At 39.8% G+C, this 27,391-nt stretch overlaps 2 protein-coding genes across 15 annotated transcripts in view; both read left to right on the top strand.

The window, feature by feature from the left end:
• The window catches only part of ubr3 (ubiquitin protein ligase E3 component n-recognin 3), a 38,841-nt gene extending 14,272 nt beyond the window's left edge, over window positions 1-24,569 (top strand). For 2 of the 6 annotated variants that reach the window (XM_069532245.1, XM_069532247.1), the window contains 16 exons: window positions 1,085-1,173; window positions 4,134-4,283; window positions 5,125-5,258; window positions 5,799-5,909; window positions 6,113-6,313; window positions 7,472-7,608; window positions 11,612-11,697; window positions 14,951-15,056; window positions 16,486-16,586; window positions 17,582-17,706; window positions 19,385-19,489; window positions 19,682-19,807; window positions 19,976-20,155; window positions 20,703-20,912; window positions 21,023-21,162; window positions 22,200-24,569. In XM_069532245.1, the coding sequence (XP_069388346.1) occupies window positions 1,085-1,173; window positions 4,134-4,283; window positions 5,125-5,258; window positions 5,799-5,909; window positions 6,113-6,313; window positions 7,472-7,608; window positions 11,612-11,697; window positions 14,951-15,056; window positions 16,486-16,586; window positions 17,582-17,706; window positions 19,385-19,489; window positions 19,682-19,807; window positions 19,976-20,155; window positions 20,703-20,912; window positions 21,023-21,162; window positions 22,200-22,317 (2,119 nt within the window). In that variant the 3' untranslated portion in view covers window positions 22,318-24,569. Of the gene's footprint in view, window positions 1-1,084; window positions 1,174-4,133; window positions 4,284-5,124; window positions 5,259-5,798; window positions 5,910-6,112; window positions 6,314-7,471; window positions 7,609-11,611; window positions 11,698-14,950; window positions 15,057-16,485; window positions 16,587-17,581; window positions 17,707-19,381; window positions 19,490-19,681; window positions 19,808-19,975; window positions 20,156-20,702; window positions 20,913-21,022; window positions 21,163-22,199 lie in introns of all 6 variants that reach the window. The other 4 variants (XM_020089931.2, XM_020089928.2, XM_069532246.1 and 1 more) reach the window with 3 other exon arrangements.
• A 1,023-nt stretch (window positions 24,570-25,592) lies between these two features.
• myo3b (myosin IIIB) overlaps window positions 25,593-27,391 on the top strand; it is a 61,650-nt gene continuing 59,851 nt past the window's right edge. For 3 of the 9 annotated variants that reach the window (XM_069533033.1, XM_069533026.1, XM_069533028.1), the window contains exons 1-2: window positions 25,601-25,776; window positions 26,091-26,127. In XM_069533033.1, the coding sequence (XP_069389134.1) occupies window positions 25,725-25,776; window positions 26,091-26,127 (89 nt within the window). In that variant the 5' untranslated portion in view covers window positions 25,601-25,724. The other 6 variants (XM_069533035.1, XM_069533030.1, XM_069533029.1 and 3 more) reach the window with 6 other exon arrangements.

Here is a 27,391-nt window from a genome sequence, read left to right as displayed (position 1 = left end):
TCGAGTCCCACTCACTGGAACTAGAGCAGTTTCCATGGCAACACTTAGGCAGCAGTGCGCTCTGGGCAGCGAGAAGTGAGGAGCTGCTCCCCATTCCTCAGGCTGGTTGTCGGCACCCCTGAAGCCATCAGTGGAAAATTATTGAGCTGCGACGCTCCTGTCAGTATTTGTTTATGTGCTCTTATTAGGAACTTAATTTACAGCTCTCCCCCCGTATGTCTGCAGAGTGGAGCTCAACCCTCCATTTTATACCTCTTATACACCAAAATTTAACGGGTCTATGCAGGTTTTCAAAATGCGGCTAAACCCACTAATAATTTTCAAAAAATAAAAAGGTGATTTACTCTTCTCACTTTGCCAGCAGAGTTTGGCCTCTGTTTTTGTGAGCGAAACACAGAGGAGCCACTCTCTTTCACTTCGCTTTCTTGCCAGATTAGCGTGTTCACCTGAGTGTCACTGCCAATCGGAGCCAATTAAAACCCATGTCTACTGCAGAGTCATTCAACTCTGGAGTGAATGCCTTTTGTTTCCATTCCCATTACAGACCAGAGAAAGATGTTAGTTGATGTTTCTGGGTTTTTGACCAGTGGAAAGGGGGCTTAGTTTAAAAATCAACCTTTTGATGTGTCTCCTTTTAAAAACAAACTTTTTAAAAACTTAAAAGTGTGTGCGTGTGAGAGAGAGTGTGAATGCTGTACTTTCATATACTGTATGTCCTGTACGGGTGGCTCTTAGGTTGTATTGTTTGTGTGGAGCATTTATATGTATTTTCTATGTCATTTGTTTAATGTTTTCTCTTTTTCACTGTAAAGCACCCTGAGTCTCTCATGCCTTCATAACTCTGCATGAAATGTGCTATAAAAATTCAAATTAATAGATAGACTTTTTTCATCTTTCACGGCAAAGTTAAAATCAGACATGATGATACTAGTAGTTATAAAGTAATATTTCTGTAATATTACAAAATGGTTACATACATACATTTGGTATTTGTTTTGTTCCAAGTAAAAAAAAAAAAAAAAAAGGGTTTTGTTCACATCACTGCAGATTCATCAAATAATATTTTGCTTGTTCTTTCTTTCAGACGCCAGAGGGCCAGAGAGAGACAGCAGAAACTGCTCGCTGAATTTGCTTCCAGGCAGAAGAGTTTCATGGAAACAGCCATGGATGTTGGTAAGAAAAGGCTGACTTGTTGCTTCAGTTTTATGCCTTCAAATTACTAACGCACCATTTCCAGGAGGCACTGACTTAAATCTGTTTGCAGAGAGTTTGCCACCAATCATTTCAGGGACGCTCTACATATGCAAAAAAGCAGCAGCAGTACTGCAGCTTGCTTGCTGTAGTTGTAAATCAAAGTGTAATATTCAGTCTACAATAACCAACTGAGGCAAGTGATAAATGGTGACAGTATAATGTAAGGTGAATGAGTTACTGACTCCCCTCCGTAAACACATAAGGTTAGATGTGTAGTGAAGCTGTTTAACAAGTGCAAATAAAGTTCCCTTGTCTTTCTAATGTAGTGCTCTTGAAAATGTGATTTGTATCTGGATGGTGTCAGTGCTCTTTGTTTTTCTTCTGGAATACATTTTTTGTTAAATTTATATTACTTCCACCAAGGTTATGTTTTCACCCCTGTTCATTTGGTAGTTGATTAGTTTGTTGGTTTGGAAGTAAGATTATACACAAGCAACTGAACGGATTTCCAAAAAAAGATCAGGCACATTAAGGGAACTAATTTCTATCAGTGTGTGAAATGTGGTGCAGCCTGAGTGAAGGGGACTGTTGAGCCTTGGTCATGGTAAACGCTCTACTGACAGCAACCTTCTCTGGACTGTCCTCTATATTTAAAATAGAGCTCTTTTTTCTATAAACAAGATTAACATTAATAACATTAAATTAATTAAAAATTTGTGTATGATGTAATTTACACAGAGTTCTGTTGTGTCAAGAACTGATTAGACTGATAGATCGTGCTTATCAAACAGTAATGCACACATATTACTTTTTTTGAAGGACATCCTGCTTCTGTAGCCCTTTAAAGAAAATGACCGTTGGCTGAAATAAACCTATCATTGCTTTTCCTTTTTCCATTGGAACAAGGTGACAGTGGTCTGAGTCCGTGGCTGAGGTTTGTGTGGGCCTGTTAGGAGAAAGTGAGAGGAGAGTGCTCCTGTGGGAGTGTGGGTGGCTGCCGGCTGAGGGCACACAGGATCAAAGCACTAATAGTGGGCTGGACTCCCAGGACCCACTCTGACACAGCATGGTTAGTGAGTGAATAATAGCTGCTGTGATCAGATGGACCATTGTGGCAGGGCTGTGTTCTGACCTCTTCCGGAGCAGTAACTTAAGTTTGCTTTACATCAAGCTAACCTTTGGTGTTAGGATCACATATACTGAAGCAAAATTTAAAAGTAATTAGTACATGATGATGTAAAATTCAATTAAGTAAATGTAATGTAGGTTTGCAAATATCTTTTGAATTTGCCTGCATGAAGCATTTAGAATTTGTTTTTATTTGGGGAAGGACATTTATTTAAGGCATCTCTCCTCCAACCTGCCCTTCGTGATAAGTTTAAAGAGGTATAGTGTTTTATGCAGCTAGAATTGCTCTTTGTTCTTGAAGTTGTCCTTAAAATCGGATTTTGTCACAGAGTAAACGTAAGTGCACTTAAAGACCATGGCGTTTGGTTTTCTACAGAAGGAAACTCTGTTTTTATCTTAACATAGTCTGTTTATCACCTGGACATTGGTGTGGCTGCTGGATAAAGATTAGATGAAGGACTTAATCTCAGAGTGGTAATTTGTTTTTGGTATTAGATTATAGAGACATCATTTTAAAACAATCGGACATAGTCATTAGTTAATCGCATTTTTGTGTGTTTTACTTGCCCAAGTTGTTAGATATGTCTGAGAGATTTTTTTAAGAAATGTGCTTTTTACATTTTCCCAATCAGTATCTGTGTTACTTGAAATAATACACAGGCCCTCATTGTGACAAGTTTTCATTTTAACTACCGTCTACCAAAGAAATAATCCTTTGTGCCATAGTATTGTGGATGTGATTCTAAACAGAGATAAGTAGGATCATTAATTGTGTAAACCTTTCCTCTCAGATCAATTACTGTTCTTTCGGTCTGTTTGTTGTAGTTTAGTTGTTGTAGTAGTAGTGTTGTGCGTTATCATTGGCATAAAAGGTTATCGCATAGAACAACTTAACATTTAAAAACATGTTAATCTATTACATGATTACAAAACTTAAAAGAGAATCACAAATGTATGCTGTGGGAAGCATAAAACTGCAGCACACCCTCAGTCTGTGTGTCCTTGTCATTTTACCTTGTGTGGGTGTGCATGCCTCTGAGTACTGGGATGGCCAGGGGCTAAAGCTGTAGCGTTGACATCTAATGCAAACAGCATTCATTTCCCCAGGAACACAGTGACCTCTCCTGAGAACATATTATTCCAAAAAGCAATAAATCAATTTCCAACACAGCTTGACATTTCTACACAATACATGCTGCACAAATTGAACACAGTTCTTAACATTTAAAACTAATTTCACATCAGTAATTAATCTGTAGTGTTGTGGCAATCACGCAAATAGGAGCAACAGAGCACATTTATTTATGTTCTCAGTATTGACATATAGACTGTACGTATATATTTCATTGCTTAAATCCTATTTTGGCTGTCAATCCCTATTCTTCTGCCCATAAATGTTGTAGAGAAGCATAGGTTTTAAATTCTTTACGACACAAGTTCAACATAAGCAGCAGCTTCTTACGCTTGATTGTTTTCAGAGTGAACTTGGTATTTTTGCGAATGATGGCTTAGCTTGTTCCCTCTATTTCTGTCTTTCCCACATGAAAACTTTTCAGACAGCATTAGCTCTAAGTGTTTGTGTTTCTCATGGTCGAGATGTTTTCGCCCACTCACACGTGAACCTAATGCTGAGAGATCATCAACACAAAATAAAACCACTCAGAATACTCTCAAAATTGAGTAATAATTTGAGCCATTTTATTGTATCCCATTGTTAAACTTTCATGTTCATGGTATTAATAATTTTACATGCTCTCTATTGTGCCATATTTTGCCACATCTTTAAGATTCTGCTCTTATTTTTATGACAGAATCCCCTGAGACAGAGGCAGCCATGGATCTTGGAGCATCTGAAGTGATGGAGTCTGAGGTTCTTTATGACTGTGTCATCTGTGGCCAGAGTGGACCTTCCACTGAGGACCGTCCCACTGGCCTAGTAGTTCTCCTGCAGGCTTCTTCAGGTACTACACTTCCTGGCACCCTCCTCCTCCAATTTAACTGTCCAGATTTTTTTTGTACAATTAGAAATAGCTGGCAATAAGGAGCCTGGTTGGGTCACATCAACGGGATGAGTCCTTGACAAACATCACATTCTATTTCAACATTTACAGCCAGAAACATTTATTCCTATCACATTTGATCCACCATATTGTGAATCACATGTTAAATAGGCAGGTTAAGCTTTGTTTTAATTGGCTCATTAATCATTCATGTTGATCCCTGCTCACTTGAACATGGAGACTGCTCTTGTAAGAGGTAATTTCTTTCCCACTTTTGTGGACAGGGAGGATCGTTCACTGTCATCCAGATAAATGGTGTTTTTGATTATTAATTAGTCACCTTGTAAAACCTTTCAAAAGGCTCTGACCTCAATGTCAAAAAACATCTCGTAAAATCTACCCCCCAACAGCGACAGCAGGTCCATTATAGTTTACAATTACATTGTCCTTTCCGGTGACCTGAAACCATTGTCATTGAAAGCTGCGCATGTTGTGATGTTATTATTATGTTATTTCATTGTGTTACAAAAGCATGAACATGTGGTATGCTGAAAAGTAATAGAAAACCATATTGTCTTGGGCTGAAATGAGTAGTTCAATAACCAATAGTTGAAATTCAAATATCATCCGTTTCTTTTTTTCTGGTGAGCGGTGCAAAATACATTTTATTTTGAAGATGTGATTTTGTGATTTGGTAAATTATGATGCATAAGTCATTGTTCTCCTATATATATTATATATATAAGAAATCAACAGATTAATCAATAGTTTAATTAATCGTAAGTTGCTGATTGTCTTTCAGTGCTTGGGCATCGCTGCAAAAACCAGGAGGCTAAGAAGCTACCGACGAGTGATGAAGAGCATATCTATCCTGCAGACACGTGTGGAGTGGCTCATGATGTCAGGCTGACACTAATGCAACGGTTCTTCAAAGATGTGGGTGTATCACTCATAATGATAATACCTTTTTATACCAGAGAGAAAAGGGGCTGAAAGTGCTGAGAACACTATTAGGGACATGGTTTCATGTACACAACATGACTGCTTCTTGACTCTCGCTTTTTAATGGAATATCACCAGAGTAAGCATCAAAATTTGCTAAAAAAAACATCTGAAGTAACTGCAGGATGTTGCATGGTCCTCTTAATGAATATATGTCATAAAATGCAATGGTAATTGTATAGTACTATTTTCATTTGCTGTGCCTACAATTCCTGATGCAACCAACTCTAAATCTATAATGATTACACTAATCCCTTGGATATAATCAAATATGACAGTTTTACTCATTTAGAAAAGAAGCTTTCCTTTAAACACCTTGTGAACACAGCAGAATAACATAACATAATTTATTTTCACATTGTTATATAGTGTTTACTTTGTTTGCTAATTCAGCAACACAAAGCAGAGACAGACCAGAGACAGACCAATGTGTATCCTCTAATTTATAGCATTTTTCTCTTTTGAATCTTGCAGAGTTCTTGTCTGCAGTCTGTGTCCATAGGTTGGGATGGAGGCGTCTACGTGCAGACCTGTGGACACACTTTGCACATAGATTGCCACAAGTCATACATGGAGTCTTTGAGGGTAAGATCAATGTTGGACCTTGTTATATGATCAGACAACAGACAATTCACAATCAGACAATTTTTTGTCAAACTGTTTGTTTGTGGTCAATATTTCTTGCTCAGGTTAATTTCTTATCTGTGTCAAATTATTAGAAATTGAGTAATGTTTTTCAAGTTTGAAGTTTCAATCAAATTCAACTTTCCTGCGTTTTTTTTTTTCAGAACGACCAGGTGCTCCAGGGTTTCTCAGTTGACAAGGGTGAATTTACATGCCCACTCTGTCGGCAGTTTGCTAACAGTGTCCTTCCCTGTCGCCCCGGGCGGGGCACAGAGGGCGGTGCCTGGCACGCACCTACAAACAAGAAGTTGTGTGTGCTTGTGAAGGAGGTAGAAGATCTTCAGGAGAAACTCGGCCCTTTTCCCGTAAGTTTTACAATAAATCCTGGGGTTTATCACTAAATGCATCAAAGCATCCTGTATGTTTTGCACAGCTTTGCTTGTAACTCAGTCATCTAATCCGTGGATGGTGGTAACAGACAGTGATTGTAATTAGAACAAACAATCAGCTGACGCCAAATCACAGGGGATGTTGACCACTAACGCAAATGGAACAGGACGGTTAATTCTCTCAGGAAATAATCTCCTGTTCCATCAAGCACCTGCCTTCCTCAAGGTGTCAGTGTTTATTAGATCCAGTCGTAAACTAACACCGTGTCTCTGATTGTGGGACAAATATGGAAAAGTGTCTATTTTCATTTTATATTGTAAGCTACAGTTTTCATGATTTGCACTATGCTATATGCATTTTATTATGCTTAAAAATGATAGAATTGCCCAAATCAAATAATGTGCAGCCTTTAAAACTGTCAAAACTTAAAGGACCACACAGTCGATTTTGACATGTTCCAGGTTTTCACAAATCACTATAGAAACTTAATCAGTCTAATAATTGTTCACAGCATGTTCTAGTATTGTATGGGTTCAGTAACAATTCATTTCAATTTAGATTTTACTGTATTCAGTGTACTCAGTGTACCTGTCACTATACTATCGGACAAAATAACATTGATTTCCTAGTGTTAGCCTTGCAATTGTTCAGCTCCTGTTAACCACAAGCAGTCTTACCTGCCTGATGCAAGATTACTTCATAAAAACATTTTTGAAGTACGACTGCTCCCTTCTTAATTGTAGTAGTTATAGTTTCTGTATGCAAGAGGCATAATGATCTGTATGATCATGACTTGTTTGTGTTCTAAAAAAATCATTGCATTACTTATTACTAACTGCAGGGTAAACTGCTAATGGACATATCATTAAAGTTAAATCATAAACAAAGTTGAGACTAGTTGCTATGGAAAGATGAGTTGTCTTTGATTACAGACTGGTTTAAACTGGTGTAAATACCTCCACCTTAAAGCTTGTCACGGGTTGACATTACAAGGAAGTTGTGGGCATAAGTGTGATTTTATAATTTTGTGCGGGTTTCTGGAAAGATGAAAAATGTAAGTTCTTAGCTCAGGCTAGACTCCTAAAGTTCATTCCGGCAGAATTTTGAATTCATGTTGTTCCTATTTTTTAAAGACGGAGTCCAACTTAAGTAAGGAGATGGAATTGGTTATCAAAGACATCAAGAACACCACCCAGAAGAAATACATGGACTATGGCAAGAACCCTGGCTCTCCTGACAACGATTTCCTCTTCATGTACTCGGTGGCAAGGTAAGAGCACAGTCACATGGAGATTAGATGGGATGCAGTGTGACTATGAGTGTGGCAGATTCTTTTGTGGTTTTAGAACCAAAATCTTTAGTACTGTAAGAATACCTGTGGGATCATGGGGTGTGTCCAACTAGGAGGTGACCCTGGAACAAGCCCAGAGCGCACAGGATGGGATCTTATATTCCAACATGGCCTTGGACATTTCCAGGATCTCATAGAAGGAGTTGAGCAAAGGCTATTTCTGCTATGTGTATATATCATACATACTGTACATACACATATGATGTGTCCTTTCCCATTCCACAAGGCAGTGTGGATGGACTGAATATGGATCCTAAACTGAAAAGAAAAATGGAGATTAAAGAACAGCAGGCAAAACAAGAGAAAGATCATGAGTTCATAAAATAGAGGATCATAAAAACAGGAGAATACAGTACAACACTACAACGCAGCAGGTGACTGGGACAGGTGCATTCACAAAAACAGGAACATCTCTTGAGCATTCAGGTGAGGGATGACACCTGGACGGAGCATGCAGGAGGCCGGACTTAACTTAAGAATTCCGCTGCAGAAATCCTGTGTTTTTGTTTGCAGCACATCAACAACAGTGTCGCCCTTATCACCAAAAGCTTTCAGATCTCGTTGTGTTTCCAAGTCAACATCATCTTCGGCTTCTTCTACGTGTATTTGTAGTATTTATTTTTTTTCAGTTTTGCATCTGTCACGTTTTAGAAACGTCATCAACACGCCCACTCGCTCACTGTGAGAGTGCGTGCATGTGCATGTGCTGTCAGAGTTGTGAGCAATGACTAGGTCGTATTGGGTTATCTCTGAGTTGCTCTGTGTGGCCACTGACCTCTCTGTCTGCAGTGCTCAAACACAGTCACACACCACTGACTATTGCGACCAGAGGAATAAATGCCAACTCGCTCTTCAACTTGACTCTTAAGGTCAGCCCCTCTTATACAATAACAGTGATTGCCACTGTAGAAAAAAGACAGAAGTGTCTCCTCTGCAGTGTTCAAGTTCTTTTTTACTTCAACTGGAACTGAAATTCAATATTGCAGTTGTTGCATAGAACTTGTAGCAAGTCTATGGATTATTTTTCCCTTTTTCTCGGTTGGTCAGAGAGCTGTGAAGTTTGATTAGTTTTCTTCATATTTCTCATTTAAGTGTTGTATTGGTTCTGGAAGTCTTTCAAGAGTTTTCTTTAAGCAGCATTAGCAGCTTCGCCGCTATGTGCTGCATTGAAGTTGTATTGAGTCTTGCTGTGTCATTTGCCTGTTTCTCCACTTATGAGGAGACATGTAACTGAATTTATTATACGTCCTGTGTCTGAATTTTATGACCAGTTGTCTTTTATAAGCTTGGCCACATGCATACAACTACATTTTTGTTTAACAAAGGCCTCACCTTTGCTACGTATACAACTGGTATCTACACTACAGAGCTGCTAACACGGACAAGTTCGGACAAGCTGATCCTGTTAGAGTTTCAAAACTCTGGGGCTGTGATGTAGTCTGAGATGTTTTAGAAATTATGACACAGACACTCAAACCCATTTGCTGAATGGGTCTTTCTGGTCAAAACGTAGCTTTTGCTGATTCGTCTACCGGAAGAAAACAACTAGGATTCAGCCTCAACAACCAGTGTAGAACTTAAAGTGGATAATCAATTACAAGCGTTGCTGACCCTGTTGTTTTTGTAAAAAGCAGAATTTACCACAGCCATTAGCAATTATACAATAGCACTTACTTTTCGCAATTGCTCCTTCTAGTTTGTCATCTAGCTCTTTCTACAACTAACAACCAAATGCTTCCTGTCTACGCTTGCAAGCGATATACATTTTCAGGTTTATGAGGACAGGGATTAAAACTGATACAGCTCCGAGATGCTTGTGTGGACAAAGATCATTTAAGTTTGAGAACGCAGTTGCAGTTCTCCCCCCTCTATCCTCTGGTGAATAGGCGTGTAATCTTGGGAAAGAAAATTACCTGGTCCCTTTCTCATGTATTTGTATCTTCTCAACAGATTGGACACAGGTAAGAGAAATGACCGGCCTTCAGTTCACCTTGGGGTTTATTAAGTCCAAACCACTCCCTTTCCAAAAGCCCTGCCCTTCTCTTCCTGGAGCGTAGCCATTGAGACCTTTTTTCCCACCCAACACTGTGGTTCCCTCAGCCCTCCACCCTGAACAGAAACATCCCCTGAGTACGTCTGGGTGCCTGTTGGCTCTCTGAAGTTCAATGAACAACGCAAATTGCCTGAGGAGTGGAAAATTCCTCTGTCACAGGGGCGCTCTTATCAGCAAAAGCCAGATGGAGCTTCACCGTGGCGGCATTATCTATGTGAAATTGCTTTTTCTCCCAGGAAACCCAAGGATTTGCCCCCACCTTTCCAGCCTATATAAAGAAATGGCCAGTGGCAGGATGAAAACGGGCTAAGATCAGTCTCATTTTAGTAATTCCTATCTGTTTTCGCCATCTATGTACTTTATTAAAGCTTTTAGTTTATTTTTTCACTGTTTTGGTGTTGGGGAATTAAAATTCAGGAGTAGAATGTGTTTGGATCTGCATGGGAAATGCACATTGAGGATTATGAGTGAACCGTAGCTGGAACAGCTTTTATGCTAATGGTCCAGCTTCTGCAAAATCAGTCTTGGAAAGCTGTCATTTATTTGATACGGAATTGCTGCTTCAAAACAGGCACATTAAATGGCAAATGGCTTAACTAGAAATGCATCTTTCATCTTCCTAATCAAACTGGAAAAGACGCAGGCCACGTTACCAGAAGCTGAATATGATGATACTCACTCAACACCATTAATACCAGTGCCCACACTCCCATTCTCAAAAAGAGTACAATCTGCTTTTATGGCTGATTTTAAAGAAATACTGCACCAAAATGTGTCTCCCTCAAGTAACCTTTGTGCTTGCTTGCATTCAGAGACAATAAGTCCAGTCAAATGTGTTTTGTATTGGCCAATATCACAATTTCTCCCAAGGGGCTTATACAATCTGCACAGCATATGGCACTTTATCCTTAGACCCTCAATCAATACAATGAAAGTGATCCGTTAAAGATATGCTTTATGATAACTGCTTTTAGAAAATGAATACAAAGGGCAATTCTTCCCTATTAGTCATGCCTCATAAATTCAGTACACGAACAGATGAAATATTCCTAAAATTAACATTTTCAAAGAACCCTTTAATACCCACCTGCATTTCACACTTTGGCAGATGTGTGTGTTCATTTAATTCAATAACTGCTTCCTACTCTTTGGCAAGCAGTCCCTGACACTGCCTGATGTTTCACTACATTAAAGTGCAGGTATAACGTAAGACAAACTGTGTGTTGTGTAAATCTGTAGGATTTTATCAAAATGTATTTGCCCTAACAATGATTTGAGTGGTGGTATGACTGAGCAGGACTACACAAGCATGGTGGCCCATGAGAGCAATAATTTACCTGAATTCACTTGTGCTCGGTCATCAACACAATAATTGACAACACAGAGTTGACAGCAAATTTGGACTAGAACCACAGATGAAAAAAAGACAGAATAGAGGATATATTGATTAACAGTGATTATCTGTTGGGTGGCCATTACCCTGTTTGCTTGGCAGGAAATGTATTACAGCTAGATTGAAAGGAGGTTAACAGGATATGGCAAGTAAAAATAAGTAGTTCAGTTGGAAAGTCTTTTCTTACATTTCTATGTCTGTGGTTTCTGTCTGGGGTGAATGTGGGTTCTAATGTTTGTTCTTTGAGATTTAATGTAAATATATATGAACTATATTACTGATATGCAATATAAATAAATTGAAATGCTTTGCTTCTTTAAAAGCAAGAGAAATAAACTCTGACATAGTCAGCTGTGCAGCGTCCATGGAAAACGATCACATTTGAGAGAAGTTTACTTTAAAGGGCTGTGTGTAGTGTTTGTGTCTTTTCACATGTGTACCTGCTGTCCACTGATGCTCAGGCTCTGTCTCCTCAGGACCAACCTGGAGTTGGAGCTTGTGCATCGGGGAGGGAACTTGTGCTCTGGTGGAGCCAGTGCAGCTGCCAAACGCTCATGTCTCAGTAAGTACTTTAAGACCTATCTTTTATATCTCATATAATCTCTCCTTTAAATCTGTGTTTGGTGAGTCTGATATTTTATGTCAGATGGAGTGCTATAAGCATGATATTGCTCCACATATGGGATCATTAATTACAAGGATGAAAAATTAGGTTTTAATGGATCATTTTATGGATCCTGTATAAATTTTTACATCACATTTTAGATATCATCAACACTGCACATGCAACATTAGAATGAATAGTTTCCAGTACGGACTGAAAACAATAATATAATTACAATAGAAAGACATTTAGTAAACCCAGTGACCAATTCCCTTTTCCTAATAATATTCATATGCTGTATGTCTGGTGTATGATAAAATAATAATGGTACGTGCTAAATTAGACTTGAATTATTTCTCATCGTGTACCGATTATAGTTTTTCAGTGACTGCAGTGAAACCCATTCTTCAATGTTAATGCAATGAACCATTAAAAGAAAAAAAGAAAAAAACACTGAGGGGTGATTAGCAATGGCATGAAACAACAGAGACTGTTGCAGGTGAGCTGTTGGGGGCAGTCAGGGTAAATGAAGCAGACAAATAGGTCAAATGTTTTTGTTGACTGTGTCACAAATGATGAAAATGGTGATCAAAGCTAAGCATCAACCACTTCTATTATTTATCATATTGATTAATGATCAAAATCTGCAACTTCAATTAATTGTTAGAGTATTTGTGAATGAATGACCTTATATGGCAAGACAAAGTCATATATACCTATAAGGTGTCAAAGTAAAGTTTCCTGTTCGCACTCCCATTTTCTATTTCTTTAATTATTCTATCAAAGTTGTGGCTGCTGCAGTGAAATGGCCTGTCATCCTTGAGTGGCTGAAAAGAGATTTCACACTAGAGGTTTGCCATTTATGAGCTACATTAACCATGTAGCCGCGCTGACAGCCAAATTTACTCAGTTGCAGTACATTACTGTTCGTTCTTCTTCGGGAAATGGATCTGAAGGAAAAAGGCAGACGTGTGCTAACTGTGAGAGCCCATGGGGTTCCTAAGCCTGTTTCCCAGCAGGCACTTCTTCTGTTCAGCTGATGAGGATATGATGGACCACAGAGACGAGCTGCCTGCAATTCCACTAAAATGGGCGAAATCAGCTCCAGAGTCCGGCCTCAAAAAAGCTTGTCCTCGGTTTATTTAACTGCAAATATTTGAATTAATCTCTGGGACTCTGTGGCTGCTACCGTACAGGGAGTTTAAAGGCAAATCCTATTGACCTCGGTTGTGCAGACTTGCAGTACTTGGAAGGGTGTTGACCGCTGTATTTCACTATCCTCAGTTTTATTCCTCCGTGCCAGTGACAACCGGCGGTCGGAGTGTTATTGGGTTGTTCACCTGTCCCATTTTTGAGAACCCGATATCTCAAGAACGCCTTTTGGGAATTTCTTCAAATTTGGTTCATACGTTCACTTGGACTCCAGGATGAACTGATTAGAATTTGGTGGACAAAGGTCAAGGTTGCTGTTACCTCACAAAACAAATCTTTGCCTTGTGAACACAATATCTCTTGAACACCTCCAGTGAATCCTTTCAAATTTGGCACAATTGTTCATTTAGACTCAAAGATTAACTGATTATAATTTGTAGGGTCAATCACAAAACATGTTTTTGGTATCTTGAACATATCATCTCAATTCTGCCTTTAGGTAATTTCTTCACATTTTGAACAGTCTCTTGGACATGTCAGGAGTCCCCTCTCATCATTAGTTATAACATAGGGAACAGAAGAAACATTATCTATAACAGAGGAAGCTGCCTGCATGTTATCCAGTCAGGTGGATCAGACTAGAGTCCGCGTTCCATGTGTTTTGACTCATTTCATCGCAGAGGACAGTTACATTTCTCCAGCACAAAGGACACATCCCATTACCCTGGAAATGCTTAAACTCTTCTCCCACTATCTCTATTTTCCCATGTGCCTCAGTGTCTCAGTAGTGTGGGAAGCAGAATAATATACTATATTGTTACCTCAGCCAAGGAGGTTATGTTTCTTTAATACGAGCGAGCATTCTGAAGTAGTGAGAGTGTTCTGTAGTACTGTAGTACTACAACTCAACTCATACTCAACAACAAAATAGTTATCCATTAAAATTAGCTTGATGCGACAAATAACTGTGATTAGATCTTGGGCCCGAAGCTGTATACATTTTGACTTTGGAATGTCAGTAGCATGAAATTACTACCATGATATTATTCACCCCTCATTTCTCATTTACCTTCCTGCCTTCCTTCACTTGCCGCTCCCAGGTTAATTTCTTGTAAGAGGTGAGGGAAGAGAGGAAACGAGCCACAGTGACACAGAGACAAATGGGATGTAACCAGCGACTGGAACAGACACCTTTTGCTTTTCTGCTGTGTCCATGTCACCCTGTGGAGGGCAGTGTTGCTCCAGATATTGACGAGCCAAGTTGCAGAGCTGATTATTGGACGCACTGCATTACAGTATCATAATTCCCTGTAAAACAGAATGAAATGGGATTAGTGTTGCTCACTGGAAAAAGGTTTAGGTTGATCAGAACGTTGTTACATTCACCCAAAGATGAGAACAAATGGAAGTGATTGGTTTAGTGCCACTGATTTCAAACAGGGATGCGATTTTAATCTGTGTCACTTACGCAGTTTGAATTTCTGGATTTAAGAGACCTTCTGAAGGAGTTCACAGTTAGTAAAATAAGGTTTATTTATTCCTGGACTTATAAGTAAGACAAGGACATTTTTTAACTTTGGATATTAAACATTTAAAAGTTGTTCATGCCTTTCTTACAGATCCAGTTTGTTATAATGTCAAGCATTTGTTGCTTTTCCCTTTATAGTACAGGCTTGATCTGGGCAAAGGTTTTTAGAGGCTCTGAAATGTCCTGCTATTAAAAGCTAATGTGTACACAAGAGATTGTGCATGCACATGGGGTCTGTGTTCATGTCCCATTAGTTTCACAGCGAACAGGTGTGACCTGACCAAACACTCGCTCAAGGCTATCGAGCGCCACCGTGCATCCACCTGACTTGGTCTGGTTTTATCTGAGTCAAACCATTAGCCCATAGTCACTTCAAGCCAACCCCTTTCATCCTTTTCATCTGCTCTGGTTGCTGCCGCTGGATTGTGACAATGGGCACTGAGATAAACAGACACACGCTGGTTTTGTGCCTGCCAGAGCTTTTTGAGAACGTAACAATGATGTGTTCTGCTTCCCCCCGCTCCTTTTCAGATCAGCTGTTCCATGTGCTGGCCATGCACATGCGTCTGTACAGCATTGATTCAGCCTACAACCCCTGGACTAAGCTGACTCAGATTACACAAAGCAAAGAGGCAGAGTGAGTTACTCTGTCTTTAAGCACCTCCACAAACAGTACATCCATAAATCTGATTGCACGCGTCACATACTCCCCAGTCGCTTCTTTTTCTGCCACTTTTCCTCTCTCTCATAAACATGCAATCAAAGAACCACTTTGTCCTCTCTATTTACACCTCCATATCCTCCTGCCCCCAACAGCCTTTTTCTTCCACACAAAGACAAGCTAAAAACATAAAAAGGGACCGCGCGTGGTTTCCATAGATACCAATAATTGCTGCATCTGGCAAATTACCGGGCACTCTGCAGAGAACAAAACGACCCTGTCAAATCCACTGTAAGGAAAACAACTGCACCGCACCAGCATGCCGATCCCTGTACATCTGAGTGTTTAATAAGCCATAACTTTAACACCCAGGTCAAAGCAGCAGTATTTGAAAGGGGTTTTAAAAAGGGGATCAGAGCAAGGGTCTTGCTGTGTATATAGTTTCAAATTGCTTAGCAAATAAATGTCTTGAAAAGGCCCACTCCATGTGTTTCCATCTCAACGTCTTTTAGCCCTAGTTACATATTCACATTGCGTGCCATCTCCATTTACATGTCTCCTTTCTGTTGACAATTCAACGAGCTTCCAATCTCCACTCGACTATTGAAAGGCCTCAGGGGTTTTGAAAAAGAGGAACTGCACTTAAAGAATAATACCTTCCATTACCAGAGCACTCACCAGTTAATTTCACTGTGCATCGAAGGAAAGAGGACAGAGCTTTCAACCCCGGTTCGACTACTGAATATATACTGTACTGCATACGTTCCTCTTCAGTTTCTCTAATAAAAACAGGCCAAAAGCAGTGTTTTTTTCATCTATGTAGAAACATCACTCTGTCCTATTTAACTAGGCTAGATCAGGTTGACCGCCTCAGGATGTCAATGACAGTGCTCCCTCCTCAAACCCTGACAAAGTATTTTTACACACCTAATGGCTCCTCTGAGAATACTGTATGGCTATGAGCACTTTAGTAGTAACAGGTCTAAAAGCTGTCTTACAACGTTAACAGGGAGGAAAGGTTGTTAAAGCTCACTTCGCACAAACTGTTGCAATGATGACTGACAGAAATCAAATGTACATTAAATAGCACGTTCTTACATGCAGTAAAGATTCAAGACAGAAAAAGACGCAGTTAGACATATAACCAGAATGCTAAATTGCTATCACATTACTTTGATGGCAATTATCTTAAATTTAATTCTTATATAAAAGTAGTGCAGCTAATATTTCCCACATTCGTAATAGATGTGTCATTTAAATTAAAGAGAACCTTTTATTTCACCTTTTGCATGAACATATAGATAGAACTTGAAGTAAAGAAACCAGTTTTTGATCATAATATCTATTTGACAGTTGCCTATTTCAAATGCAATGTAATAAAAAGCTCTTTGGCCTTTTGTCACAGCAGCTTCGATGAAGAGAGACCTGAGGTACCCATGCTGTTTCGAGACGTCCCATCCCTCCTGATCATCTTTGTGCTAACGATGCCACAGCCTCTGCGAAAAGGTACTGTCCCCTCTGTCTGTATCATGACACCACAAGAGAGCAGGCTGCTCCACAAGGACAACTCCATTATCGGTCGTAATCAGGGCTGAGTGCAGGACAGAAGCATTTCACATCTCTTATCGATGCTCCTGTTGTTAATGTTTTGACTGTGAGGATCAGAGAGAGGCGATGGGAGGGCTGCAATTTTGTCTGCCCTTCATCTTTGACTTGTCTTCTTCCATCCTAGGCCTTTACAAAGAAAGGGGGTGTCCCTAAAGACCAGGCCTGACACACTGCAGTCATGTTTAATGGGAGAAGTGTTGCAGCAGGCAGATCATCTCATTGATGACTGAATTAGGTTGACCGCTGGCAGGGACAGGGAGGACTTTTGGAGCATGACAAAGATGGATTTAGTGGAAAGAGAAGCCTTTGATTGAAACTGTTAATAGTATATGTAGATATTGTTTGTGTTTTCATAAATTTGTTGCTATTTTTTAACTCTGAATGTTGATATTGGCATATGACTTGAAAAACCCATATTGGTTTGGCTCTTACAAAAACACTAAGAGAGAATTTATTTTTGGTTTCAAGAGGATAAGAGGCACATTAATGACATTTAAAAAAAAAAAGAAAAAAAAAAGGGTTTTCTAAAGTGAGCAATAGAAATGGAGAGTCATGATTGGTCCTGAGTGCACTTGTTGTTTAAAAGGGATGACCTTTTTTTAATTTTGTTGTGTGTACTGACTCATGTCACAGTGACCAACACACAACCACTTTGCTGTGGAAGAAAACAAGCACCACTCTGTTCTTTTCAGTACAAAATGTAAATGTCTTTCAGGCTACATTTTCCACCTGATATGCTCTGCTAATTATCCTGCACACTGTTCAGTCAGGCTCTCCATCCAATCAAGGGAATCGAACACTAAGCCCTTGTGGATGATGAGCACTTTGTAATGCTGGAGGGACCTTTTTAAATTCAGGATCACACGTGCTCACTGTGTTACCATCTCTTGTAGAACACTTTATCTGCGTGGTGAAGATGCTGTACAACCTGCAGTTCATCCAGGCTCTGACTGCTCTGTCCACCAAGTTCAGCCCAGAGGAGAGGCAGGCCTGGAGCACGTCTGGAGCACTCAAGAAGGTAGATGTGAAATCAATTGACACGACTCTGAGATATTGCTCATCATCACATGCTAATTTAACCCCCATTATCTTTTCTGGTATCAAGAGTAGTTTGACACTTTATTCTTTTGTATGCTCTGCAATGCTCAGAGCTGTTAGTGCTGTAGACAGGGTCTGGGCAAGTAAAAAAAACTCAAATCAGGAAATGCTGAATAACCATCGGTCTAAAGTATAAAGATAATTTCTGAATCATAGACTGGATATAAAGATAGATGATATTGTAGCTCCAGAAAAGGGAAGTCAAATTGTCTTGATCGCCACCTGGTGGCTGGCTGCACGAAATGTCATAAATCCTGCCTCCTCCATCTTAATGGCTGGGACATGGACCCAACTAAAAGGCAAAGCACACATCATATTGAAAAAAAATCAAAGAGGGGTTTTAAGTTTGGTTTAGTCGAGTGTGGATATCTGCCGGATCTCGCTACCGATTCTCCCTCCTGGCTCCAAATGCACAAGATGGCAGTGTTTGTATCTGAGGTATTTTGGCTACATTTCTGGACAGATGGAGGAGGTCCATCTTTATCTACAGTCTGTGGTCTGAACACTTAAGCCTGAAAATGTTGTGTAAGGAAACCATTACAGAATTGTGCTCTCAGTGCAGTCTCAGGCCTACACTGTAATATGTTGTCAGTCCACATTCTTTGCTTGTTGAACACTTTCCTGGAACCACAGTACGTCCACAACCCCAGTAAATCATTGTTTGTGACTAAGTATTGAGATGAATTAAGCCCTTTCCGATTTCATTTATATGCTTTCCATAGTCGACAGTATCGATCTTCATTATCTGGAAAAGTGTGATTACTGGAGAGTGTTGCATTAATTGGCTATTTGTCCTCAGTCTATTAAATCTGTATTAGCGATGACAAATAGCTGAAACTGTCCCCCTGCAGAGTGTTTTCATCCATAATGGAGGCCTGGATTTGTATCTTCTTACTACGCTGTCATTAAACTGTAGTGCGAGAATTCACAGGCTGCCATTAAGATGGATTTCAAATCCACGATGAGAATGGTATCCATATTTGGTAGAACGTCATTGTAATTAAATTCAGGTTGTTAGAATAGATAAAGTCTGAGCAAAGATCAGAGCCTGGAGAGAAGAAATCCATGGATTAGAAATTCCTCCTCCATAAATCTATGACATGGGACGTTCGGTGAGATAAGACTGCTGTTTTATATTCTATCAACCTCAGCTTGATAAATGCTCGCAGCTGTTCCTCTTTATAAAATACACACCAAACCAGTTGAATTTTTATCCGAACACACATTCAGTAATGTCTCTAACACTTATCAGATGTTATATTGTGTGGAAAGAATGATTGTCCTGTGATTATTCTGCATAAGTCATTATATTCTACAGTGAATCAGATTTTATACTAGAGAGGAGGAACAGGAAGACACATGTGTAATGCATTCTGAAAACAGGAAGATAAACTCCTCTACTGGCAAATGAAAAGGCGTCAATCACCATTTTTTTTTAGCATGTTTACTCGTTTTTAAATAACCTGCATATACTTGCTTGGTGTATAAGAGTGAGTAGAGTTTTGTGTTTTCTTTATTCAAATCACGATCATTGACGCGATTAAAAGTAATATTGTTGATATTTAATGTTTGAATATTCTGCATTTCTGCCACAGAAGGCTGCAAACGCTGAGAGATCTTTTGAAGCGCTGCTCAGTCACGCCATCAGTGAGCTCTCCAAGGACAAGAGTGTCTACAAGGTGAACGCTGAAGAAACGTCAATGGTGAGATGTGAAAATGACTCTTTATCGCGTCCTAACATAACCACCCCATCTCTGTATCTTTCTCTCTCATGTGGCTATTTCTGTGAGAGACAGTGGTCTAGTATCTCTGCTCATCTCCAGGGGGAGATATACATCACAGTGTTATCACCAAGCTGTTTGCTGTTATTGATCAAGTGTTGCTGTTGTTTCCAGCTGAGCTCCAGTGTGTGGTCCCCACAGTCTATCGAGTTCAGCCTCCAGCAGTTCTGTCTGCCTTTTCTCCGCCTCTCCTGCCTCCTGCAGCATCATCTCTATGGAGATAACCTCACTGGCTGCTTGGTATGTTGTAACATCAGTGTCGTTCTACAGGCTCATTTATGATCAATGTTACATATGGAATTGAACGGAGCCTTCTGTCCATACTGTGCATTCATTTTATATTTATATATGTTTTGGGATAAAAGTAGACATGAGTTTGACATCTTCTCCTTGTTTGTGTGTTTTCAGGAGGAGGATGAATTCTCATCCTTGGCTGTGTGTGTGGGGCTCTTACCGTCGGCCCCTCAGCCTTCCAACACTGTGCACAGTGCCTCGTGCCTGGAGTGGGCAGTCAGCGCCTTCGACTTGGTGACGCAGTGGTGTGCTGAGGTTATGGGGCTCTCTCAGATGCAGGCTGAGCAGTCAGTGGTGCGTGTGTCTGAATTTCAGTCAAAATGCGAACGAAAAATATAATAATAAGTGCTTTATTTTTCTTGTACTTCCAAACTCTCTGCAGTGTCAAAAGCACATATTTTGAACTTGGCACCTTGTAAACTGCTATAGACACTTTGAATTTTAGTTTCAACCTTGGTTGACAAGGTCCATGGCTGTGTCTCTGAGGAGAGTGACTGCACAAATAACTGAGTGTCTAACACCCTCATGATTCAGAGCTGCAGTCATCCTGGATATTACACATATAGGGAAACTTGTGTTTATCTATTAACGTGTGTTATTTATTACAGCTAATTGTGGAACCTGGGTAGATGAATAAACTACTCAGATTTTCCCCTCATCTTATTTAAAAAAAGGAAAAACAAGTTAACATAATCAGTTTTATACTTCAGGGTTTTTGTTGTTATTTTTGTCGATGACTAAAGCTGAAGAGTTTCATGATAGAGAGTCTGAAGTAATTCATTCCTGACTGTGGTGCACGAAATAGGTTTGGCCTGACTCTTGTCTCTCTCGTCCTCTGAAGACATTGCTTGTCCAGGAACCTCAGTGGGCGGCCCCTCGCCTCTTGCAACTACCTGACAACTACAATATCATCTTCCAGTACTATCACAGGAAGGCCTGCACTGCCTGCAAAAAGGTGCCAAAAGACCCTGCGCTCTGCCTTGTGTGTGGCGCCTTCGTCTGTCTCAAAGGCGTGTGTTGCAAACAGCAGGGTATTTGTGAATGTGTTTTGGTAAGTGACTCAGGGCCAAACCTTTAATGACTGATTTGACATGTATCACAGCTTTTTGACAGTGTTATGTTCTGTTTTTGTAAAACTCACATGTTGCTTGTCATTTGTAGCACTCGCAGCATTGTGGCGCAGCTACAGGCATCTTTCTACTGATAAATGCCTCAGTCATCATCATCATCCGCGGACATCGTTTCTGCCTGTGGGGTTCTGTTTACCTCGATGCTCACGGAGAGGAGGACCGAGATTTACGGTAGGAAACATCACATGCAGCCATTACAGACATGATATTGTGCGGTTAGCTTTAAACAGTTAAAACATATTAATACACTTATACTGTGTTCATCATACTTTGTACTTTGCTTAAGGAAATCATTTCTATGCTGAGATAGTTCCCAGTGTGACATTAAAAAACTCATAAAAGCTGGGCTCACTACAGGAGGATTTTGAAATCAGGTTTGATTATGAACATAAGGAGACTCTGAGACTCATTTTCTTCTCTGTAATCTTAAACACGCCTTCACTGCAAGATTAGAAAATAATAGAGTATCCAGAGACAGGTCAAGTGACCTCATGGGGACGCACATGAAAACAAAATAGAGTGACGTGGAGCGACAACTTGTTCTTATGTTAATAAACAAAAAGCAGAAGTTTAAACGAGTGTGGATGAGATAATGGTTGGAGGGATGCACTCAATCTATTCTTCAAGAGGGATTTTAACCGTCAGTAGTCATATCTCTCAACAGTAGCCAAGCATACTAGCTAACGTTACTCTCAGAATGTTTACCATTGTCTGGCGACACTGTCTGACGAATCCTATCTCTCATTGGATTTTGTGGTTCCGCTCAAAAATAAATCCTAAATAACAAACATGGTTGGGGATCATCAGATGATTCTGTGGGCAGTTTGGAAGGTTTGGCTCTGTGACCCCTCACACTACCAGATAATCTGGGCCCAACATCGGTGCTGAACAAGGTTTCACACTAGATTACTCCTCTGATTCGCAGGGGCCCCAAATCAGGATTAAATCAAAAAGTCCTGTAGTCGGAGTCCAGCTTTCAAGAAAGTGAAATTTCAACTATTCCCTGACAAGGACAGTGATGCACTTCAGCAAACTATGATACATTAGTATGCATGCTGATGTCTTTGTAGTAAAAACATCCTCAAAACCCTCATGGTTTCTATCCAGCAGAAATTTGAGACGCAGCTTTTTCTTTTTTTTTTTAAATACCTGTTGCTGCAGTGAAAACACATCTCTCACTCTTGTTTTCCCCTCTGGCCTTTCTCCAGCCGTGGCAAGCCTCTCTTCTTATGTGAGGAGAGGTATCGAGTGTTGGAGCAGCAGTGGGTTTCACACACCTTTGATCACATCAATAAGCGTTGGGGGCCTCACTATAATGGACTCTAAGATCTTCCTAAGTCCACAGAAAACAGCAACCCGTGAACGAAGAAGGATTTTTTTTTCCTGGCTCATGTGTCTCTCTCGATCAAAATATGTGGGACTTTTTAACTTGATAAACACAAACATGCGGTGAGGGTTTTTTGCTGCCACAGCCTTGGTTTATGTGAAGTTTGGTGTACAATCATGCCTAAAGATTAACACGTGTGTGTGTTTAAGTGATTTATTGTGTGGTTTTCAACAGGGAAAAAAATGAATTTGATGAGATCTAAGTAAAAAAAGCACAATGTTGCCCGAAATTGAAATTGGTTTTGGAGCAAGCTTTTGAAGCCTTGCATATTTATTTGGGTTAAAAACAACATGGGTAGAGAGTGCTGAAAGTCCCTGCAAAGTTTGATTAAATTTTTTTTTGCAAAATGTCTGATGTTGATGCATATCCCTTTTATTTATCAAAACGTGCTCTGCTGTGCTGGCATGAGTTTCAAGCTCCTGATGAGTGTAGTGATGTTTTTGCACTCATTGTCTAGGCAGGACAAGTCCACCCATCAACACACTAGAGTTTTTTTTGCAAACGAGCAAAGACTCTTTTTTTTTTTAATGGGTCTAGTTGCAATCCATCCTCAGGAATTAATTTTTTTGTTTTTGCTGTTTAAAAAAAAAAAAGGAAAAAGTTTTAGATATTTAAATAAATGCTGCTGCTCATTGTTCAAGTAAGTAATTTTAACTTTTGTGAAGATTTTTCTTTTCTAAGGTCGTGCTTTGAGTTTACAGCAGGTGGCTGGGAACGTTGACTCAAACTCACTTTAATGTTTATGGAGGTATGCGGTCGCTTCATTTCTACAATTAACATAGTCCTGCCCCATCTGCTCTTTTTGTGTCTGGCTGGTTCTGAAGAAGAAACCATCTCTTTAAATGGCAAAACCATTGACTGTATAAAAGATGGTAGACATGTCTCCACCTCCTCACGTTGTACAAAAATGAAGCTTAAATATTCTTGATACAGATACAGCCATCTTGTGACGTCATTTGGAGCCAGAGTTTGCGTGGTAGTGACTGTGGTGTGGAGCCGCCCGACCACTCACGAGTTACTTTCAGCTGTCAGTTATGACGTTTCAACCCATTTTAATAGCAACAGCAGAAAAATCATCACTTGAACAAACATCAATGTGATAAAAAACTACCTAAAATGACAGAGTGCATCATTTAAAAAACTTTGACTTTATAGTTTGATCCATGTGCCATCTTCTAACATGGAGGTGGCAGGTTTAAAGGCCTATGCAGCAGCCAGCCACCAGGGGGTGGCCCCACATTTGGGGATCTGTCATGTCGTCCATCTTTATATAAAGTCTATGAGCTAAACTCACATCCTGTCTGAAAGTCACAGTCACTGCTTCACAGAAAACCCTGAATTCTAACCCCCAGAATGAATCGCATATTTTGTTGCTTCGGTGTCCTGCTGCATTGACAGAGCTGAACTCCAAATGAGAAATGAAATGTTTTCTCTCAAGATTTGAAACCCGATGAAATCTTAGTTGCTTTTGACAAGAAAAGTCGATACGCCTCATGTTTGTGTGCTGTCAGAATAAACGTCTTTTCCTTTTGATGTTTTTTGATTGTCGAGTCAAAACTGCAGCACAGGACATTTACTGTGATAACTATCATCTAGTTGTGATTTATAGTTGCATTCCAACTTTACAAGATCATCAAACTTGAGTATCTGGTCTACACTGTGCATGACATCCTTTGCGCCACCATTATTCAAGTGTCTTAGCTACTTTCTTTATGATTATCATCTGTTGTGTTTTCCTGGAGGGGAGGAGATTTATCCAGTGCCTGCGAAATATCATTTTTCTTCTGATTGATAAACGGCACAGACTGCTGATATCGCTGATGTTTTTTTTTCTCTATGAAATGCTGGGCCACATTATTCTGCATCGAGGAATTTTTAAGGAACAAGCTAACACTTGAAAACCTCTTGAATTCATGCATGCTGCTTTTTCTGTTTACTGAGTTTCTCCTCCCTTCTTTGTTTTGCAGTACCAACTTTGTAAATGACCGCAACCAAAATAGCCAATGAGTAACGGGGGGGGGGGGGGGGTAAAAGTAACTGAAAGCTCTTGTGTGTTCTCCTGTATGAATGAAGAGAGAATACAGTATATTACTGTAGGTGCTGATTCAAACTTTCTGAGTTTGTTCAGAAAGTGTGACTTGGACATTTAATGCAAAATGTAACATATGTGAATAAAATATAAACACACTGATTCATCTCCTGTTATTTCTTTTGCCAGATTTGTTCAGTCTGCCTGTTAATATTCATTTAGATTATCCTCGCCACTATATTTACCAGATGATTATATTTTTTATTTAATGCTCTCATGCAGTAATATTATTAGTGTTGGTCTCTCTCTCAATGCTGTTTGCCTATCGATGCTATGAGAATGTCTTCATTGAGAGTCCCTTGTGGCAGGTATACATGTTAACAGACAACAGGAAAGATGATTTCAAGACACTATTGATTTAGCTCCATTAAGCTCAAATATTACTTCATATAATGATTTGTTCTCCTTAAACCACTATATTGGCTGCATTGGGCACATGTCTGTTTAAGATCCACCCCAAACTGTGTCGTGTGAGATTTGACTCATTGGAGCTCAAATCTTAAGAGAGAGATGACTTCCAGAGATGCATCCTGTGACCATTGAGACGTGTAATAGGATCATTTGAACGTGTAATGTGACTATGTACATGAATACAGCTTGTGTAAATCGTTTTTTTCGTATTTTTAAAATGTCACAAGAAAGGTGCAGGAGTACACAGAAGATTATTAGGGTCAGATTTGAGAAAACATTCTTTTTACATTTCGGGATTAAAGTTGAAATGTCGAGGATAAAGTCAAACTGAATCAGAGGAAAATATCTTTCAGTATTTTGTGAATAAATTCGAAATGTTGAGCAAATGTTCAAAACAAAGTTGTTTGAACATTTTTCTCAAGATTCTCAAAATGCAAAATGGAACAAAAAATCTTGCTCCTCTGATTTTTTTTCTTAGTAGATACTCTCCTGTACAGAAGCTGCTCGTGAGACCATTGAAATACTTGCTCGTAAAAGTTGGTTTCCAGGAGAAAAAACTACACAGGAAGTATTTGGTTGATTCGTCTAATCTGCTATTCAAGTTATTCCAGATAGTGTGTGTTGGCCTTCAGTAATCATGTGACTGAGCTTTTTCTTCCAGGCTAACTGGGTTGAAATTTCATAAACAAGTGAGGCCCCCGGGATAATGACGGGAGGCCACACAAAGCCTCTGGTTTTCTGCCTGTTAGACAAAGATAGAACAGTCGGTACTATGGACCGGCGGAGGTATTTTCTCCAGTTAACATCACAGGGACTGTTTGCTGCAGAGAGATCCTGGGGCTGCAGATGGGGCTGCGCAGAGCTTCATTGGACGTGCTCTCACTTCCTCCAGGTCCAGGTCAGTATCTGAAGCTGAAACAGGAACAAACCTCTGTGTGTATGAGGTGATACAGGTGAGATCACAGCTTCCGGTCCTGCTGAACAAACAGGCTCAGGTGTCTGTGAATTATTAAAGTCCTGCCCTGAGTAAACAGGGAAATCAGTTTCGGAGATGTTGCTGTGGACATGGGTAAGTTTCAAGTAGAGAACTGTTGGTTAAAGTCAGTTCAGTGTAAAACACTCTGGTGATGGGATATGTTGACTCATCGGAAGGTGGACACAGGAGTGTGCAGGGATCAGCTGATGTCTCACACACTTCCCCATGTTTTGCAGATTTTAGAGATGGAAACACGGAGGCAGCAATGTCAAGGTAGGACTCACAATACACCCACTAACACACAGGCCTTCAAGGTCACACCATGTGCACATTGTCTTCTACTCTGATGCCCCTATAGGCTTAACTATTTTACATTGTTGAAAATAGGCTTCTTCATACGGTAGTGTTAATCTGCTAATTTTCATTGGAGTTTCACAGAAGAGTCAAGAGGTTGTATAATAAGTAACATGCGAATCACACAAATACATCATTGTTAACACTGACCTCAGAGGTTCAATAGGTGAGAATAAATGTTACAGGTTATATAACAAGGTTAAAAAAATATTAAGGTTGTACCTCATAGTTCTGCAAGAGCTCCAATGGGATATCGCTTTTAACTGGGAGTGGATGACAAAATAAAAATAAAGTACTTTATTTGATGTTTTTTCATGAGCTTGTGGAGCTATGGAAAATAAAAGTATTTCTTTGTTCTTAAAACTGATTCTGAAGTTGGCTACAGTTTCACCAATTCATCTACACAAGCATTTTGTAGATCCAGTCATATGAGCTAATGTTGGTTTGATATAGTCTTAAAACTTTGATTTTGATCTTAGAAATAAAAGTGAGGGTCAGGTTCTGCTTTATTGAGCCCTGGTCTACAGTTTCAATTTGTCTTAACACTAAATTGTGGTGGTCATTTTGTCCAGATGACACAAAAAAACTTTTCAACAAAATGCAATTTATTGTCTTAAACCTTAATTATAAAATGTGACATTTAACTGTGTTGTGCTCGAGCAGGAGCATTGCAGCGCATCACATCACAGTTGTTGAGATAACGTCTGTGGTTTAGGTGTGTAGAGTCATTACACTGATCATAGTCTTGTCTTTCTATTCATCCGGTTGATTCAGTTTGAGTTAGATTTGGTTCAAAACTCTCTGTGATTAAAAGGCATTAATGTTAGAAAGATGTGTTTGTCTCTGGCTGTGGGAGACTTTGGTCATCCAGGGTGACAACAAGGGCACAGAGCTTTAGGCCTGACTCCTGGCTACTGGAGGTTTACTGCAAAGCCTCCTCATATCCCCTTAAAAGGGATTATGCTTGAGAGTTTTTTTCCCCCTCTCTCTGCAGACTTACCAAAGGGTTTACCAAGTTCCCGAAGGGCTTTACCAGAGAGGGTGGGATTGTGTGAGTATGATGGAAGCAGAAAATTAGATTACTCACTTTTACTTTGCGTTGTTTTCTGGTGAGAAAGACCCTGTCTGGTCCCTGTGCTGCGTCCGGACCTCGGAGCATCGCTTAGCTCAAGCTTAACCCCCA

The sequence above is a fragment of the Paralichthys olivaceus genome, chromosome 10 (genome assembly GCF_024713975.1).
Source record: "Paralichthys olivaceus isolate ysfri-2021 chromosome 10, ASM2471397v2, whole genome shotgun sequence".
Classification (NCBI taxonomy): Eukaryota; Metazoa; Chordata; class Actinopteri; order Pleuronectiformes; family Paralichthyidae; genus Paralichthys; species Paralichthys olivaceus.
This window is presented reverse-complemented; position numbering and strand designations above follow the sequence as displayed.